The 22,846-nt window shown below is 50.3% G+C and overlaps 1 protein-coding gene across 1 annotated transcript in view; it reads right to left on the reverse strand.

The window, feature by feature from the left end:
* SDK1 (sidekick cell adhesion molecule 1) overlaps positions 1 to 22,846 on the reverse strand; it is a 724,823-nt gene that overhangs the window by 277,947 nt on the left and 424,030 nt on the right. Inside the window, exon 5 of the mRNA XM_069569592.1 lies at positions 6,262 to 6,395. Coding sequence (XP_069425693.1) covers positions 6,262 to 6,395 — 134 coding nt within the window. The remainder of the gene's footprint in view (positions 1 to 6,261; positions 6,396 to 22,846) is intronic.

The raw sequence follows: 22,846 nt of genomic DNA on the forward strand, positions 1-22,846 counted from the left end.
CAGGCGGATTCTTTACCACTGAGCTGCCTGGGAAGCCCTTTCCCACTCACATTCAGTCTCACGCAGCTGGGGTGACTCCCCAGGGCTGTTGTTTCCACGCGGTGGTTCAGCCTGCCCTGCCGGCAGCTCCACCATCTCCACGTGGCCCCGTCATGGTGGGCCCCGCAGGGTAGGGGGAGCGTGAAGGTGGCCTGCCAGCTCTTGAACACACGGCCTGAAGCGACCGCCCCTTCCACTCACTGTTCGCTGAGTAGAGCGGGGCAGTCCCCAAACTGCAGGTCTGGAAATGCCTGCCCAGACTGAGATTAAGCGGGCTTTCTGTCACTTGGCGATCGAACACCGAAGATTACTTATAGGAAAGTGTCAGCTGACAGGGCCTTTGGGTTTTGCCTCATTTTGTAGACAGCAGGAAATGGAAAACACCTGATTTATAAAAGGCTTTCCTTCCCAGCTATTCGAGTGCTTCACTCTCTCGGTTCTGACACCGACATTTAGAATCGCCCCTCTGTTTGGCACCTGCAGTTTGTACTAAAGACTGAGGAAGAGCGTAGCACACGCCCATAGGAGAGGGACAATGGTGAGAAGAGGCCCCTGACACCTGGGGCATCCTCAGGACCGTCTGGGTTTTACTTTTAACTTTTAACTATTAGCATCAGCCATGCTGCGGCTTGCGGGATCTTAGCTCCCCAGCCAGGGTTTGAATCTGGGCCCAGGCAGCGTGAACACCGAGTCGTAACCACCGGACTACCAGAGAATCAATCCCCAGGATGATCTGATCTTTACAGAGAAGATGAGGAAGCAGCTGGAAACAGCTGCCCTGAGATCACACAAGGCTGCCCACCCCCTGGGAGTTTCTGTGCGCCCTGGGGGGCATCATAGCCCACGTGAGGGGCACTGCTTTGGGAGAGTGGAGATGCTGGACACCCCAGATGTGCTTGAAAGCTGAGAGCAAATCTCAACTCACGCTTGGACCCAACCCCCCAGGATTTACCAAGGACAAAGTTAGACTGAAATAAGTCACGGGGAGGGGGGCGGGGCGGGGAAGGAAGACAGCTTGGGATGAGAAAAGGTGGGAATTCGATGGAGAGAAAACGAGTAGATGACAAAAAAACACAACCTGGTTTTGTCTTGCGCACGTGGGGAGAGAATCAGAGCCTCGTTATTTTTAATCACTTGGACCTTCATTTCTCAAGTCCGGCTGAGCATCCCCAGTGCACGCTTATTCCAGACCTCACCCACCATCATGGACACACACTGGAACTGGCGTTTTCGCTTGGTTTTGAACTGGAACCGCAAGAAGAGAACTAATCGTCAGTGCATTATGCAGATGGGGGTCTACCAGCGGGATGGCCCACCACACACTGCACGCAAGCTGCCCCAAGGCAGATCTAAGACTCTCATTTTCAAGGGAGGCAGATGCCTTCATATATCCATGTGCTTTCAGAACCTCCAAATCGGCCGTGCTTTCACCTTTGCCGGGTAGGTAGATGTATGTATTTGCGTATTTTTAACTAAACTAACTCTGACAGGGTAGACAACTGGATACCAAGTACACCTGGGGGGAAGTCACAGATCTGAGTTCCAAGCCTCGCGCAAAGGAGCCACAGAAACACAAACGGCCACGTTGACACCCGTGCTCTTCATCAGCCACGTTCCAGGACAAACTGCCCTCTGTAGTCAGATGCTGAAGAGCCTGTCCAGAGAGCTGAAGACTATCAGGAGGACCAAACACAGTGGGGCTTCCATTCACCAAGCGCATATTGTGTCCTGAGACACGGACTGAAGACGGAATGAAGCCGTTGGGACTCGCAGGATGCTCACGATGCCGTTTCCTTCACCTTTCGGTACCATACGCGCTCACACCACAGCACAGCTCAGTGTGTGCACATCCGGCTGCAGCCCACGGGGTCAGTAAGAGCCAGACACACTGCAGCGACGTAGCATGCACAAGCTCAGCGAGTGAATTCCACCGTGAAGGACGCTTCCTGTTTCTCTGTTTCTGAACATTCTGGCGGTGAGGCACCATGTAACCTATACAGGCATCGCTGGATCACAACTGGTCATTTATAACGAGACACCACCTCCAGATTGCTTTCTGAAAACATTTCAAATTGTTTCTATCACTGTGGGCATCCAGCCCCTGTCAAAGAACAAGGGAAAGGCGTGTGCTCAAAGGTTCCCTCTCTCCCTGTGATGTTAGAGGCGTGAAGGAAGCAAGACAGAATTTTATCCGGGCACGCGAAAGCCACCACTGTACAGGGCAGTGCTCTTGGACGAATGTTCGCAGACATTATCCTCAGGAATTCACTTTCAACTGCTACCCGTATATGAGGTCTGCAGTTAGATTAGCATTATAGAGGACAAAAGAATGTGAAGTGGGCTTCAGAATTAAAAGCAAGGGTTTGCCAGCCTCAAGGAGGATCCGTTGAAATGATACCCTATCTGCAAGCGTTGTTTGAAGAGGAGACATTAAAATGAGAGAGGTGAAGGAAGCGGGAAGGAGAGAGGCAGTCATTTCTTTTCTAATCTAAGCTTCGTCCCCAGCAGAGTCTCATTATGCTGGACATTCTGAAGATTAGGTCAGAGCTGATGATGTGTCTAAGGCACGTATGATGGCGCTTAAACAATAATTGGTTAATCACTTGTCTCATCTCCTAAACTCTGTCTTTCCTTTTTTTTAAAAAAGAAGCTCTCATTCACAGATTAATTCAGTTTGGAAGATCTGATCCACACGAGTTAGCTCGATGTAAAATCTTCAAAGGGAAGCCAAGCGCGGGCTGACAGGTGTATGGAGCTCGCCTGGTTTGCCCTCAGAGTGGAGACGTGTCCTCTCAGGCGAGCACAGCCCGTTCTTTTCCTGGCGTGCACCTGAGCTGCGGGAGTCGGCCATGAAAAATTCATGCAGGGTGCTTCAGCGGTCCACCTACGTCCTTAACATCTGCTGGCTTCACGTCACATGAAAACTTCAAAGTGAACCCACCCCGAGATTGCGGCAGGCTTTCCCTGGGAGCAGTGGTAGACAGCCCAGAGACGCCCTCCCCTTCCTGGCAGGCAGGGAATGCCTGGCAGGGCGCGGTGACTTACCCTCTTAACCACATACAGGGGGAGGGGGGGAGCAGCGGGGGTACCACGGTCGGGCTGCACAGCCATTCGGATTGCCGTGCTGCCTCAAAATTTTATTTTTAATCTCAACCTGTTTGCTTCCCATAAGCTTCCCGTGCAGCCAAAATATTCAGCCACTGAGAAGGTGGTGAGGTTACTCTGAAGCGCACAGTTGTGTGGGGGAAACGTATTGTCTCCTCCTGCCGGCCAGGTGATAGGGGGTCGTTCACTTGGGTGGGTCCAGGCAAGGCCGGCCTGGGAGCTGCTCCAGCTGGACGCCAGGCTGTCCCAGCAACAGGAACAGTTTAGTACAACAACTGCAAACAAGAGGTGGGCTGTGTGGCTCTCTCCACTTTTAAGTTAATTACAGTGCAAACCACCAGGAATTTAATTGCCAGTAGCCTACCACCTTGATCAGATTCACTACAGAAAGGTTCCCTACTTTATTCTCCTGATGCCAAGGGAAAATTTATCATCGTTAAATGATAATTGGCTGTAATATCTTTAGATTCTTCATAAATGCTGGCTGGCAAGTTTCTAAAATTTTTCATCAATCTTGTTTGGTGTTTTTAAGAAGCGTACATCAGAGAAAAAAAGATGTCTAGGTCTGAAGAACACACTGCATCTTACTGTCTGCGTGAACAGGTCTTTCAAGAGTGTTCCATAATAAATTTACGGAGTTTATTTTTTCTATAATTTTAGTTTTACTCATTACTTATTTATAATTCCATAATAAATCCAGTGGGGGTGATGCACCCTCTGTATGTCACGTGGCGCTGGCAGGGGATCCCCCCATCCCCACGGTGTTCCCCACGGTCCAGAGAGGAGAGACATTTGAACAGCCCCTTCTGGGGGCTTCCCTGGCCGTGCACTGGAGGCCCGGTGGTTAGGGCTCTTCCACTGCAGGCGTGGGTTCGATCTCTGGTCAGGAAATGAAGACCCCACAAGCTGCAGAGCATGGTCCAAAATTTTAAAACAGGAATAAATCATAGTGAAAATAAATAAACAAGCAATTCTGGGGTTTTCTGCAGATTTATCAAGACTTCTGATCTTTAGAGGTTTTCTAAATAGAACTCCAGTGAGAAAATGCACAGTTGGGTGCCATTTAACTTTTAGGGAAACCTAATACGTCAACAGGCCAGTTCACTCAAGAATAAAACAAGGTTGTCCCCTCAGTCTCCTTACTTGTCACGTTCTAGCTGGTCCCCATAAACAGCAAAGAACACAAAAGCAGACAGAGTGCAGGTCTTCTCCTGAGATTTAAAATAAGTCTGTCCATACCATCACTTCCTTATATCTCACCTTCTACACAGTTCACCCGGTGCCAACAAAAAGGCAGAAATGCACATGGGAACAAAATGCAAGGCAGTTAATTATAATATTTATGAGCTGCTTCTGAAATGCTTCTTGGTTAGACACTGAAATTATTAAAAAATTTACATATTCCAATTCCCTAAGGCTTGGTGCTGTGTCACTACGGCGACCCGCACACCCACTGTGCTGGCTCACTCTCTGGCCCTGTAGGAGGCTACTGGGTGTGGGCTGTTTCATAACTTGACAGGCTGGCATCAAGTTAGCCAGAATATCTGTGCAGCTCCCCCCCTCTCCTAATAGACTAAGGTCAATTTTTTTTGTTTCTGACTCAGAATTCTACTAATCTGACCTATTTTTATTAGCCTAGTACATACTTTACAATTGAGTGTGGAATCAGAGTTGCTAAACAGAATAAATGGCTCTAATGATATGTTGGAAATAACTAAAGTTATCACAGTCTATTTAATAACACAGTTTTCCTCCGTCCATGGGATTTTCCAGGCAAGAGTACTGGAGTGGGGTGCCATTGCCTCCTCCGGTTAGTACTGAAAAGTCTTCAGAAATCACATTCTTTTACTGCTGTGATTCTTGGTTCACAGGGTCCTTTAAACAGCAGAGCAACCTACACTGGGCGTTGTGAGCCCAACGTCGAATCAGTGGACACAGCTCTCCACAGCCCCAAGAGGCCCTGCTGAAGGCCAGACCTGCGCCATCTGTGGTCTGGAGCTGAGGACTCAACTCCCCAGAATTAGGTGCTGACGACAGGGTGGTGGCCCCTGGGAGCACTTGCTGGGTATGTGCAGGGCAGGTGAGGGCACACTTGGTTAATGCCCACTGCCTCCTGATCCCGGTGCTGGCCACACTCTCCCAGAAACTGTGCTGGGCCTAAAGCAACAGCATCACGGGACCAGGGGAGGCAGATGCTGTGGTCGAGCTCAGCTATGACACAAAACCACCTGAAGGGGAAAGCCATTCCTCCACAGAGCTTCGTAAAAAGATGGGACCTCCCACTATACAGACAAATTCACTTAACTCACTCCATTATGACGTGAGCATAGTATTCTGAAATTTTCCACGCCCATCTGCCCGCTGTGTTTTCTCAACAGCACAGTCCCGGCCTTTCCGACCGTGAAGCTTCTCGCTGCAGACATCGGTGGCACTTCTGAGACTTACCTTTGATCTCTTTCGGCTCCAGGTTCTTGCTTCTAATCATTCCCCACTTCTCTGGCAATCAGCTCTTGCAAGGACAGTTTTTGGAGCCTTCTTTCGAAGGCCAAGTATGTAAACTAAGTTGCTTCAAACTAAAACTTCCTTAACAAAACTGAACATTTAACTGTGACGTGTGTGCATTTTCTTCATGATTCTTAAGATACACTCCTAATTTTAACAAAACTTAATATCTGCATTTTCTCAAAGGTTTTTTTTTTAATTAAAGTAAAAGAACACACCCTGTGGCCTCATCTCGTCCCATATAAGTTTCATGGATATGACTCCTTATAAGCCCAAAGATGTTCTGTTGCTAAAAAAACATACATGAACAGAGCACCAAAGCAAAACAGATTTTTTGTCTTTAAGTTCCCCCAAATAAATAAGATCTTGCATTTAGAATTACTGGTCGGGGTCACATTTCCTGCCAGTCACTTCAAGGAAAGCAGCTATAGACATTGGACCAACCCTGAACCGCAAGCGCTAGCCGGAGGGGCGAGACTTGCTGCACAACGCCCCGCCCTGCGAGTCGTGAGCCGCGTTGCCCCTGCACCCGAGTCGGCGGCCCTGCACCCACCCTGCACCCCCCCCCCCGCCCCCCCACCCCCCACACCGTGGCCGAGCGGGCTGCGCACTCACTGGCTACGCTCAGGTGCATGGGCGGGCTGGTCTTGTTCTCCCCGTTTCTCTCGTTGACCGCCTGCACGTAGTAGGCCCCCGCGTCGCTGGCCGCCGCTGCCAGGATCACCAGCTGGTTCTCCAGGGTGATGGCTCTGCGTCAGGGGAGAGGAAAGGACAGGGTCAAGGCCCAGCCACAGAACTTCTTTGCAAAGCACGTTAAGTCACCAGGCCAACTGCAAAGGAAAGTCCACAGTCGGGTTTTGTTTTGTTTTTTGTGTTTTTTTGGGTTAAAACGAGATCTGGAAGGACAGAGACCAATCCCCAGGATGACCTGAGGAATGAGGCAGAGGCCGAGCCTCCTCAGGTCCAACGATGCACTCGCTCCTGCCGGGCAGGGGTCTGGGAGCCCCGGACGCCGCCTCCCCTGGTTGTGGGAAGACAGCCTTTGGAACATACACACCCAGGGCTTGTCACACTCAGAGGTTCCTCGGGAATTCATGATGAGATGGGTCAGAAGAAACCCTGGAGGGGCTGGCCTCTCCTCCAGGCAGTGCTATTTGGCCACACTGGACCCCAAACCCGGACCCACAGAGCCCGGGTTTACTGTGACTCTCTCAGGGAGCCTCCTTACAGCCACTGTAGCTCTATTTCCAGAGCCCTGGGTAGAAGAAGAGTGCCCAGTGGGCACAGTGCTGACCCCTTCAGCTCAGTCCCCCATAACCACTAACCCCAGTGGGCACAGTGCTGACCCCTTCAGCTCAGTCCCCCATAACCGCTAACCCCAGTGGGCACAGTGCTGACCCCTTCAGCTCAGTCCCCCCATAACCGCTAACCCCAGTGGGCACAGTGCTGACCCCTTCAGCTCAGTCCCCCCATAACCGCTAACCCCAGTGGGCACAGTGCTGACCCCTTCAGCTCAGTCCCCCCATAACCGCTAACCCCAGTGGGCACAGTGCTGACCCCTTCAGCTCAGTCCCCCATAACCACTAACCCCAGTGGGCACAGTGCTGGCCCCTTCAGCTCAGTCCCCCCATAACCACTAACCCCAGTGGGCACAGTGCTGACCCCTTCAGCTCAGTCCCCCCATAACCACTAACCCCAGTGGGCACAGTGCTGACCCCTTCAGCTCAGTCCCCCATAACCACTAACCCCAGTGGGCACAGTGCTGACCCCTTCAGCTCAGTCCCCCATAACCGCTAACCCCAGTGGGCACAGTGCTGACCCCTTCAGCTCAGTCCCCCCATAACCACTAACCCCAGGACTGCACAGGCTCTCCCGTGCTTTCTCCCCATGCCCGCAAGTGCAAACATTCTAGGCCATCATCCCTGAGTCCTCATATACTCCAATCCTATGGTGCAAAGGAACCACTGGGACACATCCAACCCCCACACCTTCTCTTCAGAAATGAGAAAACCAAGGATCAGAGAGGTTACGTTGTTTGTCCAAGGTAACACAGAGGCATCACTTTGCCAACAAAGGTCCGCCTAGTCAAAGCTATGGTTTTTTCAGTTGTCATGTATGGATGTGAGAGTTGGACCACAAAGAAGGCTGAGCCCCAAAGAATTGATACTTTCGAACTGGGGTGATGAAGAAGACTCTTGAGAGTCCCTTGGACTGCAAGGAGATCAAACTAGTCAATCCTGAAGGAAACCAATCTTGAATATTCATTGGAAGGCCTGATGCTGAAGTTGAAGCTCCAATACTTTAGCCACCTGATGCAAAGAGCCAACTCACTGGAAAAGAGCCTGATGCTGGGAAAGACTGAAGGCAGGAGAAGGGGACAACAGAGGACGAGATGGTTAGATGGCATCACTGGTTCAATGGACATGAGTTTAGGACAAGATGGTTGGATGGCATCACTGGTTCAATGGACATGAGTTTAGGATGAGATGGTCAGATGGCATCACCTGTTCAATGGACATGAGTTTGGGAGATGAGTTTGGAAGCTCCCGGAGATGGTGAAGGACAGGGAAGCTTGGAGTACTGTAGTCCATGGGGTCAGAAAGAGTCAGACACGACTGAAGACTGAATACAGCAACTGAGCTAACACAGCAAGGTGACGATACCAGAGGGGCTCGGTCTTCTCACACGTAGACTGTGCTCTGCCGACCATACCCCATACACAGACTCTCACCCTTACTCATTCAAAAGAAGAAGAAGAAAAGCAATAAAGACAGGAATTTCATAAATCCGAGCGACCTTTCATTAAATGGGTATGCCTTGCCCACGTTACAGTCCTGCATTCTTTTTACTAGTTAAGGAGGTTGGGAGGCAGTAAGACCCTGTGTCAAAAACCAAAAAGACAAAGGTAAGCGATCTTTTCCTGGTCTGCTGAAGAGCGCTTTCTTCACAGTCTGAGCACCGAATGTCCTCCAGCCTACGCCCTCATGTTCAAAACACTGGGAAAATCCTGGGACACTGGAGTGGATCGTATCACCTCCCACAGCTGTGTGACTCTATGGTGAACAGTTTCATTTGTTCGCTTTTAATCCTACACAGCCACAGCCCTTCCAGGTTCAGGTAAACTGAGATCTCTATTCCAGTAACATCAGAAAACATGCAAAATAAATAACTTGCCAGGAGAAATTTTAACATAACAATCATCTTTTTCTTCCTGCTACCTCCAAAAACCTTTTTTGAAATCTCTTGATTTTCAGACACTTTTTAAGATTATCTTAAGAAGTTACTGCTTATTCAGGGTTCCCATAGGATATATTAGATTTGAGGTCTCTATGACTAGCTTACCCCATTTCTCATTTAAGAAAATTTCCCTATTAAGAAGTTTTCAATTTTTAGTCCCATAAAAATATTTCACAAAAGCTTTACTATAATTATTTATAACTCTTTTATAGATTCCTTTATAGAACCATGGAAATTGTTCCATTTTATTTTAGTATATGTTACACTGGCACCTAAAATTAAATACAAATTATTTATTACACATGAAGTTTCACATTTAATAGTACAATTTAAAAACTGAATATATCATAACTTTTTTCTTTAACATCTGATTTTTGCAATAGTAATTTCAAATATGCCTATTATTCCTCAGAATTATTCTCCAAAATGTATCCATTAATTCTCTGTATTATTTATGACATTGTTTCAAGGGTACTGAAAATAAAAAGTACATAAAGAATAGAAATATTAACGTTTACATCTATTATAATTTATATCTATAAGCTCATTTTTTCTTCTAGCTTTAAATTTCTGTAGTAAAGTCAAAACTTGTGAAGAGAAATCTATTGCCAAAAAGAATACCACAAAAATTCCCAAACTTTATAGAACATTACATTAATAAGGGTCAGTTCCCCAGAAGACTTCATCCCTGCCTATTAAACTCTTTCTGAACAGAGCACTTATACAAAAGGGATTGATTCTTAAATGACAACTAAAATATATCACAACATTCAGCTCATTCACAGCTCTGGTGACGGCTGTGATGCTTAAGAAGAAGACCATCTTTAAAGACAGTGGAGCGGGTTCCAGGCGTCCACGCTCTGCGTCCTCTCTCCCGGGAGACCCTGAATTTGGGGTGGTGCCCAAGCTTCCCCAGGCAGCCACATGGTGAGGAGCCAAGCCAGCCCCGCTCCCAGCAGCAGGCTTGCCACCCCGGCTTTGTTCAAGGCAGCGAGGAGCTGCCAGGGGACCCGAGCTCCCCGTGAGGCCAGCAGAAGGGCTGTGCGGGGGCTGGTCAGACCTCGGCTGCCCTGGGGCTGCCGGTGGGGCCGCCCTTTCAACCCCAAGGCGGGGGAGCATGTGAACAAGTCAGGAGGAAGGCTGGGACTGTGAGAATGAGAGCAAGCTGGCCCGCAGCCTGAATGTAGTGACGAGAAAGTGACCGGCGCGGTCCTTTAATGCAACCACTACACTTGCTCATAAAGTGCTCAGCAGTGACGCGAGGTCACCAGGTGGGCTGACGGCCGGCTCCTCCTCACAGCCCACCCTGGGGCAGCAGCCCTGGGCTGAGAGGGCCACGCCACACAGACTGGTCTGTGCCAGCGGCGCCCTCCAGTCCCTCCTGCCGGCGATGGACACAGGAGACCAGGCTCCGGCCAGCCAGACTGTGGCGTGGACCTGGGCTGTCACTGGTCTGGGGTGGCCACACCTAAGTTAGTTCATCAGCTCAATGGGCAGGGTGTCCATTCCTTGGCTGGGGGTCGGGCTTTTTCTCCTGCTACTAAGTGGGAACAAGGAAGCCTGCTGCCCCAGATAGATGCTCATGGTGACGATTTTATAGCCATGACGGGAACAACCTTAGCACAAGGCTAACGTGCTGATGGCAGGACAGAGAGGATGGACAGCACCTGTGTCCTTGATCTGGAGGCCCTGGTGGGGCCAGTGAACCATCCTGCAGGCCTCCTATCCCTGGACCTCCCACTTCACGAGGTCATGTTCGCCATTCGTGCTTAAACACAGTAAGTAAGGGTTTCTGTCACTAGAAATGAAGCACATTCTGAAATAGACTCAGCACATATAACAGCAGACAAGAGTGAAAAAACTGGCTAAAACTCAACATTCAAAAACCAAAGATCACGGCATCCAGTCCCATCACTTCATGACAAATAGATGGGGAAATGATGGAAACAGTGACAGACTTTCTTTTCTTGGGCTCCAAAATCACTGCAGATGGTGACTGCAGCCATGAAATTAAAAGACACTTGCTCCTTGGAAGAAAAGCTATGACCAACCTAGACAGCATATTAAAGCAGAGACATTACTTTGCCAAAAAAGGTCTGTCTAGTCAAAGGTATGGTTTTTCCAGTAGTCATGTATGGATGTGAGAGTTGGACTATAGAGAAAGCTGAGTGCTGAAGAACTGATGGTTTTGAACTACAGTGTTGGAGAAGACTCTTGAGAATCCCTTGGACTGCAAGGAGATCCAACCAATCCATCGTAAAAGAAATCAACCCTGAATATTCATTGGAAGAACTGATGCTGAAGCTGAAATACCAATACTTTAGCCACCTGATGTGAAGAGCTGATTCATTGGGAAAGATCCTGATGTTGGGAAAGATGGAGGGCAGGAGGAGAAGGGGACGACAGAGGATGAGATGGTTGGATGGCATCACCAACTCGATGGACATGACTTTGAGCAAGCTCTGGGAGTTGGTGATGGACAGGGAAACCTGGCGTGCTGCAGTCCATGGGGTCACAAAGAGTCGGACATGACTGAGCAACTGAACTGAACTGAACTGAGGGTAAAAAACCAAAAAACAAAAAAAACCCTAAAGCATGTGTATCCTCTGTGTGTAGGAAAATAAGCCCATATATCGGCCGACCGACGTGCAGACGTGAAATGTAAACAGTGGCTGCCTTGTGTGCTGGGCTAAGTTGCGTCTGACTCCTTGCAACCCTATGGACGGCAGCCCACCAGGCCCCTCCGTCCATGGGATTCTCCAGGCACGAACACTGGAGTGGGTGGCCAGGGCCTCCTCCAGGGGGCTTCCTGACCCAGGGACTGGACCTGTGTCTCTTGCGCCTGCTGCGCTGCAGGCAGGCTCTTTACTGCTACTGCCACCTGGGAGACCCTAACAGCCAGTGGCTAGCTCTGAGTAAAAAGACTCCAAGTTATTTTCTTTTGATTTTTTTTTTAAATTTTCCATAGTAAATATCACTTTTGTTATCAAAAGAAAAAAAGAATCTCAAAATGAATGCAGGGTATGCTAAGTAATTAGCAAAGTTCAATAATTTCCCATATTACAAATTACACAGCTTCCACTACAATGTAATTCTAAAGTACTAATTTAAAACTTACATTGATTTTAATAGGAAAACTACAGTATTAGGCCAGAGATTTTCCTTTCTCTTAACTTTATTGAAATAACTGTATGTATGGTTTTATGTAAAATTATTTCCTTAGTCTTTCCCAACTTAATTCTACACTTCAGAATGACATCTTATAATTCAAATTCCATGGAATAATGTTGCTGCTGCTGCTGGACAGTCACTCAGTCGTGTCTGACTCTTTGTGATCCCATGGACTATAGAACTTCCCCGACCTCCACTGTTTCTTGAAGTTTGCTCAGAATCACGTCCACTGAGTCGATGATGCCATCCAGCCATCTCTTCCTCTTCTCCTGCCCTCGATCCTTTCCAGCACTAGGGTCTTTTCCAATGAGCTGGCACTTCGCATCAGGTGGCCCAAGTATTGGAACAGTGATAAAGAAAATGAGAAAAAAATGAAAGCACCTGGTCAAGTATGGGTGAAACAAATGAGCTTTAGTCAGGAAACCAGAGTGTTGGACCCATTAAGAAAAGAAGCTAAAGGGTCACTGACTCTGAGCACAGGGAGCTGTCACTGGCCAGTTGCCCCTAACAGTGGACATTCCTGACAGAGGAAGCGCTGTGGCTCCACAGAAGAAGAGCGGTCAGGATGGACAGCTCTCTGGGGCTTTGGTCTCCACTTGATCCTCCTGGCAGTGGGCAGAACAAGAATTCTCCATTTCAGAAAAGATGGCCCCCCGGAGCTCCTGGCGGTCTTGGGCCATCAGCACTGGTCAGAAGCGCTGAGGGGGACAGGCTCCTGGGGGCGGGCTCCTGGGCGGGCCGATGCACGCGGTGGGTGGGCTTCGGGGGGCTGGGCAGTGGAGACATGGCCAAGTGTGCCTCCCCCCACACCAGCCAGAGCTGAAGGGACGGCACGCTCCCTGTGCCGCAGGAGCACCTGCTGTCAGAGAAGCGGCATCGGCGTGTCAGTTCCAGAAGCACCGGGTTGGTCGCTGATGCAAGCAGCCCAGGGTGTGCCCGCTCAGGACCAGGAAAGGAAAGCGAGGGTCTGTGTTTCCTTGGGTTGCCATGGGGACAGGTCCAAATAACTGTATCGCTAATGAGTCAGCAACCATTTGAGTTCCCAGGCCTGAGTGGAGTGGAGGGAATCCAACCTGAACCAGGAACACATTGGCCCTGTCCCATGGAGCTTAGAGCTGATATATTTATATACCATATGAAGTAACAGGGAACACTCTAATAATTTGCCCTTAAGAGTGCTAACGGTGGTTTGGGGGCTTCTCAGGTGGTTCAGTGGTAAAGAATCCACCTGCCAATGTAGGAGACTAAAGACACTCAGGTTCCATCCCTGGGCAGGAAGATCCTCTGGAGAAGGAAATGGCAACCCACTCCAGGCTTCTTGCCTGGGAAATCCCATGGACAGAGGAGCCTCGCAGGCTACAAACAGCCCATGGGGTCACGAAAGAGTCGGACGCAACTTAGCGACTGCAGCCGCAGCGGCAAGAGTGGTTATGGACGCAAAGCGAGGAGCTCCAAGAGGTCCCCGAGTTTCCATAACGCTCATCACAGCGCTCAGTGTGGGCTTCCCTGACGGTCTAGCAGTTAAGAACCCACCTGCCAATGCAGGGGACACAGGTTCGGTCCCTGGTCGGGGAAGAGCCCACGTGCCGCAGAGCAAGTAAGCCTGAGCGCCACAACACGGAAGCCCGCGCGCCCTCCAGCTGCGCTCCGCAGCAAGAGAAGCCAACGGGACGAGAAGCCCGCGCGCCGCAAAGAGGGGTGGCCCCCTCTCCCTGCAACTAGAGGAAAGCCCACAGCCCCGGAGGCCCAGCACAGCCAGGGCTAGATAAACAAACCTTAAAACCCGGTCACTGTAACTCATCCTTTTGGTTTTCATAAAAAAGTTTAAATAGACACTTAGTTCTTGATAAATATTTTGATCTTTGACACTTTTTAACACACAGCCAGGAGATCCAACCAGTCCATTCTGAAGGAGATCAGCCCTGGGATTTCCTTGGAAGGAATGATGCTAAAGCTGAAGCTCCAGTACTTCGGCCACCTCATGCGAAGAGCTGACTCATTGGAAAAGACTCTGATGCTGGGAGGGATTGGGGGCAGGAGAAGAAGGGGACGACCGAGGATGAGATGGCTGGATGGCATCACCGACTCGATGGATGCGAGTCTGAGTGAACTCCGGGAGTTGGTGATAGACAGGGAGGCTTGGCGTGCTGTGATTCATGGGGTCGCAAAGAGTCAGACATGACTGAGCGACTGAACTGAAGTGAACTGAACACACAGCCAGTGGTAACATAAACATGGGTCGGTATTGACACATTATCACACAGTCCAGACACAGCCAAGCGACTAACATTATGATGGAGACTCAGTCAAGGGCTCAGGAAAATAAGAACTTTGCCCATGAGATAGGAGAGTGTAAACCCAGGTCTGTGGCTTTACTATTGCAGGTGCAAAAGCAGCATCTGATTGGTTTCGATTGTTATTCTATTACATTTTTAAAAAAATTGGGAGTGTAGAAAAATGCAGAACATTAGTTTTTAAACCCTTAAAAATAAAAATGAAAGATTCAAAGTATTCCCTATTTTAATTAAACAGCTTTTTAATGGGTCGGTTCTGAGGTTTAGTGCTGTGAGGATAATCTGGATCTCAAGCCTTCCTGTGTAACAGCGAGTTCAAGGCAGACAACTTCTAAATTGATGAACTTCCCTCACTTGTACAATTACAAGAACTAAAATTGCTTCTAAGGAATGGTCGGCCATAAGGAGTCCCTGGGTACTCAATAAATGTTAAGGCAGCGGAATGACGTGTTTACTTAGTCAAGATGTAAACACTTCTTGTTCACTGGTTGCCCCAGATGCGAGAATAACATTTTAAAGGCAAGTGAACAAGAATCTGGGAAACCTATTTCTCAAAATTTCAAACCCAGAGACGTGGTGAGTTGTGTTCATTGGTAGAAACAGGAAAACCCAGGATAGATGACAAGGAGTAAATGGGATTTGACTTTAGCCCTGCTGTGCCGGGTGCTGCAGGCCCACGAGAGCTCAGGTTGTACAGTGAGGCCCTTGTCCAGTGGGGGAAGGACCAGCCATGACCTGAGAGGAAGACCCTAGAGACGAGAAGGGCCGTTCAAACCTCCACCAGTTCAGTGAGCGGCACGGCCCGTGCCTTGTGGAACGTTCAGGGGCCCTGCTCTACGGCCGCGGTATGCTAAGCTCAGTCGCTGAGTCATGTCTGACTCTTTGTGACCCCGTGGGGTGCAGCCCACCAGGCTCCTCTGTCCATGGGATTCTCTGCAAGAACACTAGAGTGGGTTGCCATTTTCTTCTCCAGAGGATCTTCCTGACCCAGGGATCGAACCCCTAAAAATGTTCAGACAAGTTCAACCTGGATGGAGCGAGGCCTGGAACCAGATCTGGCCCTGACTCTGTTCCCCGAGGCTCCTTAGGTGGTTTTTTTTTTCCATCTGTGAAAGAAGAGCAACAGTACCTACATCAAAAGGACCCTGTGAAACGGAAATCAAGGCAGTGAGGGACACGAGGCCGACACACAGCCAGTCATTCAGTGTTGGCTGGTGCTGAACCCGGCTCCCAGGCGTGGTGCACACAGATAATAAGCGATCAACTGAGAAGCACAGACAATTGTCCTATTTGTGAGGTGGCTAAATGGCAACCACTTCCTAGAGTGTTAGTTCACAGACCTCCCTATAGACACACACACGGCCAGGTGACGGAATCATCAGATTACGGTCACGAACCATCTGATGCACTCCCACCTAAAAGCCATCGCTGGGGAGCTGAGGTGTCATGAGGCAGCAGAGAGCCGAGAAAAGCCCATTTTCAGACACGTCCGCCCATCTGAGAAACAGACGGCAAGGCCCGCCTTACAAGACTTTAATGCCAGGAACCCATGGCGGCTTCTCAACACGCGTCCATGTGTCGCAGACAGAGCCGACCTTCTTCCTCTGGAACAGACACCGAACGACAGGAGAGGCGGAAGAGAAACACGGAAATCACAGGGTGACGATGCGACGGGGGGGGGGGGGGGATTCATTTCATCGGGGACGCTGCCCAGCAGAGAGATATTTACTGATAACAGGGTTTCTTAACATTTCTAGCTAGTTTTCTAAAGCATTTCAGTCGATCTATAACTTAGTCGATTTATGCTCGGGGGGGCTTTTGTTATTTTAACTAATTGTCAGCACAGACACAAATAAACAGCCTTGCAGATTCCTGGTCTGGTCAATCATTCAGCAAAGAGTCAAGTGACAGAGGAAGGGTTCAATGGTGCTGAGGTCAAGGCATAAAAATTTCCAACCAACCTTTTTTTTTTTTTTAATTTTCTGCTAAAACAAAAAGCACAAGAAACAAGACTTAAAATGTATAGAATGTGTGTTTTTAGGTATTTAAGTCCAAAGAGTGTCCTAAACACCCAACTTATACTCTGAACAGAGTATAACCAAACTAAAAGCCATTTGAAAACATAGCAGAAAGGCATGTGAAGAAAAGGGTACCAGTGATAGCCACTCTACCCCGAGACCCTCTAAAAATAATGAACAAAGCTGAGGCAAGTCCACGCTATGCAGAGATCTAATAAAAATGGTATGTGATTCAGCCAAAAATTAATGAGTAGCCAAGTTAGAGACTCCTCGCAAAGTAAGAGACCATTAAGACAGGGTGGTGGCCAGGCCAGGGCCACAGGCGTCTGGTGAAGAGTTCTGCAGGGCGTGCGGTGACCCGTGTGGGCTCGGGGAGGTGGGCCCTTCCCAGGGCAGGGCGTGAGGTCACCAGTGTGGGCTCGGGGAGGTGGGCCATTCCCGAGGCAGGGTGTGTAGAGACCCCGTGGGGGCTTGGGGAGGCAGGCCCTTCCCTTCCCAGGGCAGGGTGTGTAGAGACCCCATGTGGGCTCGGGGAGGTGGGCCCTTCCCAGGGCAGGGTGTGTAGAGACCCCATGTGGGCTCGGGGAGGTGGGCCCTTCCCGAGGCAGGGTGTGTAGAGACCCCGTATGGGCTCAGGGAGGTGGGCCCTTCCCGAGGCAGGGTGTGTAGAGACCCCGTGTGGGCTCGGGGAGGTGGGCCATTCCTGAGGCAGGGTGTGAGGTAACCCATGTGGGCTTGGGGAGGCGGGCCCTTCCCAGGGCAGGCTGGAGAGAAGGGGTAGGCCCAGCTGTTCCTTCGTGCAGGTGGAGTCAGGAAAGCCTGCGGCTGGCCAGTGAAGCTTCCAGATGAGCCAGTCCCTCTCTGCACCCCACTCTCTTCAGAGGAAGGCTCTCACAGTGGGCGGAGCGCTTGACCCTGCTCGGTGTGCTTACACGGAGCAGGGTCGTGTCCTCACGGCAGGATCAAGGGGGCGGAGCAGCAGCCTTTGAAGAGGCGCTCCTCTCTAACCCCCACAATGGCAGGGGGGCCCGGGCAACGCTAGTGGGCACAGGCTTTGCACACGCCTCGCCTTTCAAGTCGGCCACAGGATTAGCTCCTCTTGAAAGAGCCTGGCTTTTCACAAAGGCGGTCTACCCTTTGTCCACCTCTTTGTGGTTATTCAGGGACAGAGCTGTGTGCACAGAGCCTCAAGCGCTTCAGCGGACCTTCAGCAACAGGGGCCCGGAGACACTGCTCCCCAGACTCCAGGGAGAGACCCTCACGCTCAAGAACACGACACCCTAGACGGCAAAGGGAAGTTAACCGGGAAGACAGCCCAATTCTCTTGTAACCTCTTTTCCTTCTGGAAACTACCATCGTGTGTAAGCAGCAGCGTGTTCAGTACAATGCCTGATGTCCTCCGCCTTCTCAGGGGCCCACGAGCCGTCTGCGGCTACACACAGGCTCTGACACACTCAGGGAAGTGGGAAACTCTCAACAGAGAGTAGCTAATTTATGAACAAGGTCGGGAGTTATTTAACACCCTGGGCCCCTACACCGAATTCTCTGGAAAGGTCACCGTGCCCCTTCGCAGGCCGGTGGGGGCCGTGGGGCTGGAGTGAGTCCACAGGTGCCGTCAGGGAGCCAGCCGAGCAGCAGCCACAGCTGGGAGACGGACGCTGGCATCCTCAGAGCTCTGACGGGGTGCTCCGGGTCCGGTCTCAGCAGGGGCGAGCCTGGCTGTCTGAACGGTGCCCCTGAGGGCTGCCCCCGAGCCGCCCTGCTCGTCCCTCTCCCTGGGTGCCCGCAGGTCCCCGGAGGAGCAGGAAGCCCCCTTGTGTCTCCCCCTCTGGGCGCCTACTGTGGGCCTGCCCGGGGCTGAGTTTGCAGGCGCTGTCTCCCTCATCCTCCTGGCCGCCGGGGGCAAGCAGCCCGGGTGTAACTGCAGAGGGGGGCTCCTCTGACACCCTTGAGGCACTGAGCAAGCTGCCCGCCTGCTGGGCGGCACAATCCTGACGCCTATTCTGCTGATGGGCATAATAAAGGGGCCCACCTCCCAGTGTAGGTGTGAGAGACGAGTGAGATTGGCTCTAAAAGCAACTAGCGCCACAGCTGGCACACAACCCACACTCCAAACTGGTCACGATGCCCACGTTACAGGTGGAAACAGAGGCTCTTGGGGGCGAAATAGCTTCTCCAATGAAAAGGGAAGAGCTGAGATGCTAAGCCAGCGCCCTCCAGCCCCCCGCCCCAATGCAATCCTTGCTCAAGGCCCCTCACCCCAGGCTACGCCACCTGCCCTCCGCCCAGACCGGGAGGCCAGCCTCGGTCCCGAAGCAAAGTGCTGTCCAGAGCGTCTCACTATTGTGTCCTGGGCCGCTCTCGCTCTCTCTCTCTGTCTCCGTTCCTCTAACCCCCCACCCCACCTTGCTAGGACTCCTGTCTAGTCCCGCAGCGGCTAAGCTGGCGCCTGGCATACGGCAGTCCTGGGGGAAGCGGTGGCGCAGTGAAGGAGTGGAGCTGTGACCGCCGGACGCGAGGCTGTCCCGGCACCCACATCCACCGGGAGCATGGCGGTTCCATGATGCTCCAGACCACCGTGGGAGCCCCGTGCCCCTGAGGAGTGCAGGCTGGAGGGGAGGGGCCCCCTTTCCTATCCTGGTAGAACCCTAAGGCCAGGCCTTCTCGGTCGCGGTTGCGGAAGTTCCCATGTCCTCTGGGTCACAGCTGTCAGCCCTGGAAACAAGAGGCAGGGGCAGGGGGCCCGGCTGGGTCATGACAGTTCATGAAAATGCTCTTTGCAGAGAGGGAATGTTTTTTCCTCAAGAACTACCAACTTTGGACCTTCCCCAGAAAAGCCTAAACAGCCTTTCTTTGGGGCATGGAATGTATCTAAAATGAGAGAATGAGCTGGTGGCTTCAGACTTGTCTGGGTGAGCGGTGATCTGCCCAAGGCCTAGCCGTAAATAATGGAAAGAGGGCCATTTGGGGAAAGTCTGAGTGAACTGGAGACGTTATGAACCATGGCAACACACCTGTGCGATGCAGGCGGTGCGCGTCTTTAGGTGACATCGCTCACAGTGCCTAGACACCCCAACGAAAATGAAAAGGAGGGGAGTGGATAAAAATAGAAAAAAGACAACAGCCACTTCTCCCAACTGCCTCCACTTCTTGCCGCCGTTACTGATCACGCAGCTCATTTCCGTGACAAACCACAACACGGCTGCACGCAAAGCAGTCGCCTCCATGCGTCTCCGCGGAGACACACGCGTGATCGCTGGGCGGTGACGCATTTGCTCCTGGCCCCCGGCCGCATTTCTCAAAGGCCTCCCAGGTTCACCACGAGCCCTGTGGAACTAGCACCCTGGCCCAGAGTGATTCAATGAGCCAGGCACAAGCTTCGAACACAATGGAAGACCACAGCCAACCCTCACAGAGTGACACAGAGGTAAGGACCTCTGGGGTTTCCTGAAGGAGAGGGCACCTTTGCTGGAAGGAGAGCTAAGGTGAACATGCAGCCCACCTGTGCCACGCGCTTGCTGTGTGAGCCTCCTCTGGGTTGCGGGACAGTGGTCTCAAAGATGGCCATCTCCTAATCCCCAGAACCTTTAAACACGTTACCTCGCACGGCAAAGGGACTTTGCAGGTGCAACTAAGTTAGGAATCTTGACACAGGGGGATGATGGCGGACTCTCCAGGTGGGTCCAAGTAATCACACGGGATCTTAAAAGTGAAAGGAGTCGGGAGCATCCGAGCCCAGGAGACGTCTGGAGGTGTGATGCGAGGGGCTCTGAATATGGAGGAAGGGGCCACAGCACGGAACACAGGTGCCCCAGAAGCTGGAAGAGCCCAGGACCCTCCAGAGAACACAGCCCTGCTGACACCTTGATTTTAGCCAGTGAGGCCAATTTCAACCTTCTGACCCCCAGAGCTGTAAGGGAGTAAACCCTCATTCCTTCTCCAGGGGATCTTCCTGGCCCAGGAATTGAACCCAAGTCTGCTGTATTACAGGCTGACTGCCATCTGAGCCACCAGTTAAGCCCTGTTTAGACACTAGGTTTGTGGTAATATGTTACAGCAACAATAGAAACACTTCAGGTTTCTGGGCTCTAGTTTTTTCACTTCTGAAATGAGAGATCCCTACCCAGCTCACAGGGTTGTTATGTACATTGAATAAAGTGAGTTTAAAATGTGTGTGTGTGTGTGCGCACACTAAGCATAGGGCCTGGCACTGTAAAATATTCAACACACTTCCCATTATCACACAAATTCAAACTTATGGCAAGGCTGATTCAGAGCTTCCTCTGACAGAATGTTGGCAGCATTTATCATTTATTTGTGATGAGAATAAAAGGGAAGACTTTTAATCAGAAGCATTTGTGATCTCCCCGTGCCTTCACTTCAGGGTCCTCTCGAGCTCCCTGGGGTAACAGCAGGGACCCAGAGGAGGAGAGGGCCTGAGGGCTTCACACGAGAAGAGGACCCGAAATCCAGAACTGACCCCGAGGGGAGGGCGGGGGAAGGGCCGGCCGGAGACAGGGCCGCGGAGGGAGGACGGATGGGAAGTGGAGTCCGCGCTCCGCCTGCGCTTGTGATTTCTGGAGGGGCCGGCAGTGATTTCAGCTGCTTTGGCAACACTTCTCTTTTGGATGGCTGTATTATACTTTTTGCTTTGCCGTCAGTAGGGCTTGCGTGAGATGTGTTTCATTCGTGTGTTCATTCTCTCACTCACTCATTTACTTACTCGTCTGACAGACGACCACGCTCCTGTACTGGAAGGTGAGGTCAGAGAGGACGAGGGAGGCTTTCTCGGGCTCCACAGTCCAGCAGGGGCTGCGGTCGGGCGTGTCTATTGCAACGGCCTAAAGTGCTGGCTCCAATCCCTAATGCCAGACTGTGGTCTGTAAATGCTGCTCCCACAAAAGGGAACCAGGGCCTTCTGGAGAAATGATTAATGATGGATCTGGGGCAGGAAAGGTACAAGATGAGCCTTGAACATCTGGTATCACACGGGGAGGAAACGACCAAAGACAAGGTCATATGGAAAGGACTCAGGAATCAACCTGAAGATGCTTTCACTGCCTTAAAAGGGCACAATTTGACATCAGTAAGACAACACGCATGAAGACGAAGCACAGTCATAAACAAATAAACAAATATTAACAAAACAAACAAAACAAATAAGACAGCACAAAAATCGGAAAAGAAGACGTAAACTGTCTCGATCTGCAGATAGCATAGTCTGCATGGAAAATACCCAGAAATCGACAGAAAACAAACACAAAAACAACTCGTGGAATTAATAAGTGAAGCCTGCAAAGGCTTCAGGATATGAGATAAGCATACAAAATCCAATTATATTTCTGTATAACAGCAACAAACACGCAAAAATCAAAATTAAAAATATAACACCACTTATAACTGCTCAACAGAAATACTCATGTGAAAATGAAAATAAACACAGGATTCCTATGTAAAAAACTCCACAAACACTGAAGAAAGAAAACAAAGTTCCAAATGAATGAAAAGACATACTGAGTTCATAGGCTGAAGAAGTAAAAATGTTAGTGCTCTCCAAACAGGTCTATAGGTTTAATGTAATTTCTATCAAAATCCCAGAAATAGTTTTGGAGATGTAGGAAAGATATTTCTAAAATTAATATGGAAGATTAAGAAATTAGAATGGTTAAAACAATTTTTTAAAAGTAGGAAGAGTTACTCTGCCCGATTGCTAAGATTTACTCCATAACACAGTTATTGGACTAGTGGTGCTAACAGATGGACAGACACTTCAACCAGCAGATACGCTAGAGACCCAGAAACACACAGATGCAAGTCCAGCCAGCTGGCTCTTGGCAAAGGGGACAATGCAACTGAACGGAGGCAGGAGAGTCTTTTCAACAAATGGGGTTGGGGTGACTGGACATTCCTAGGGGAAAGTACTGCAGTCCTGGGGAAGACTCGAAAGTCCCCTGGACTGCAAGGAGATCAAACCAGTCAATACTGAAGGAAATCGACTCTGAATACTCATTGGAAGGACTGAAGCTGAAGCTCCAATACTTTGGCCACCTGATGTGAAGAGCTGACTCACGAGAAAAGACCCTGGATGCTGGGAAAAACTGAGGGCAGCAGGAGAAGGGGGTGACAGAGGATGAGATGGTTGGATGGCATCACCAACTCAATGGACATGAGTTTGAGCAAGCTCCAGGAGACAGTGAAGGACGGGGAAGCCTGGTGTGCTGCGGTCCATGGTATCACAAAGAGTCGGACACGACTGACTGAACAACGGCAACAAAGGGAAAAATAAAATTAACTGTGATCTAACCCCATACATAGGAAAATTAACTCCTACTATCTCAGAGATTATATGTAGAGTGTACAACTATAAATTTGCTGAAAGACATTTCAGGAGAAATTCTTTTGGACCTAGGGCTTGGTGTAGACTTCTTAGACATGACATTGAAAGCAAAGAAAAAAAATCAATAAACTAGACCATCAAAA

This window comes from Ovis canadensis, chromosome 24 (genome assembly GCF_042477335.2).
Source record: "Ovis canadensis isolate MfBH-ARS-UI-01 breed Bighorn chromosome 24, ARS-UI_OviCan_v2, whole genome shotgun sequence".
NCBI classification, from domain to species: Eukaryota; Metazoa; Chordata; class Mammalia; order Artiodactyla; family Bovidae; genus Ovis; species Ovis canadensis.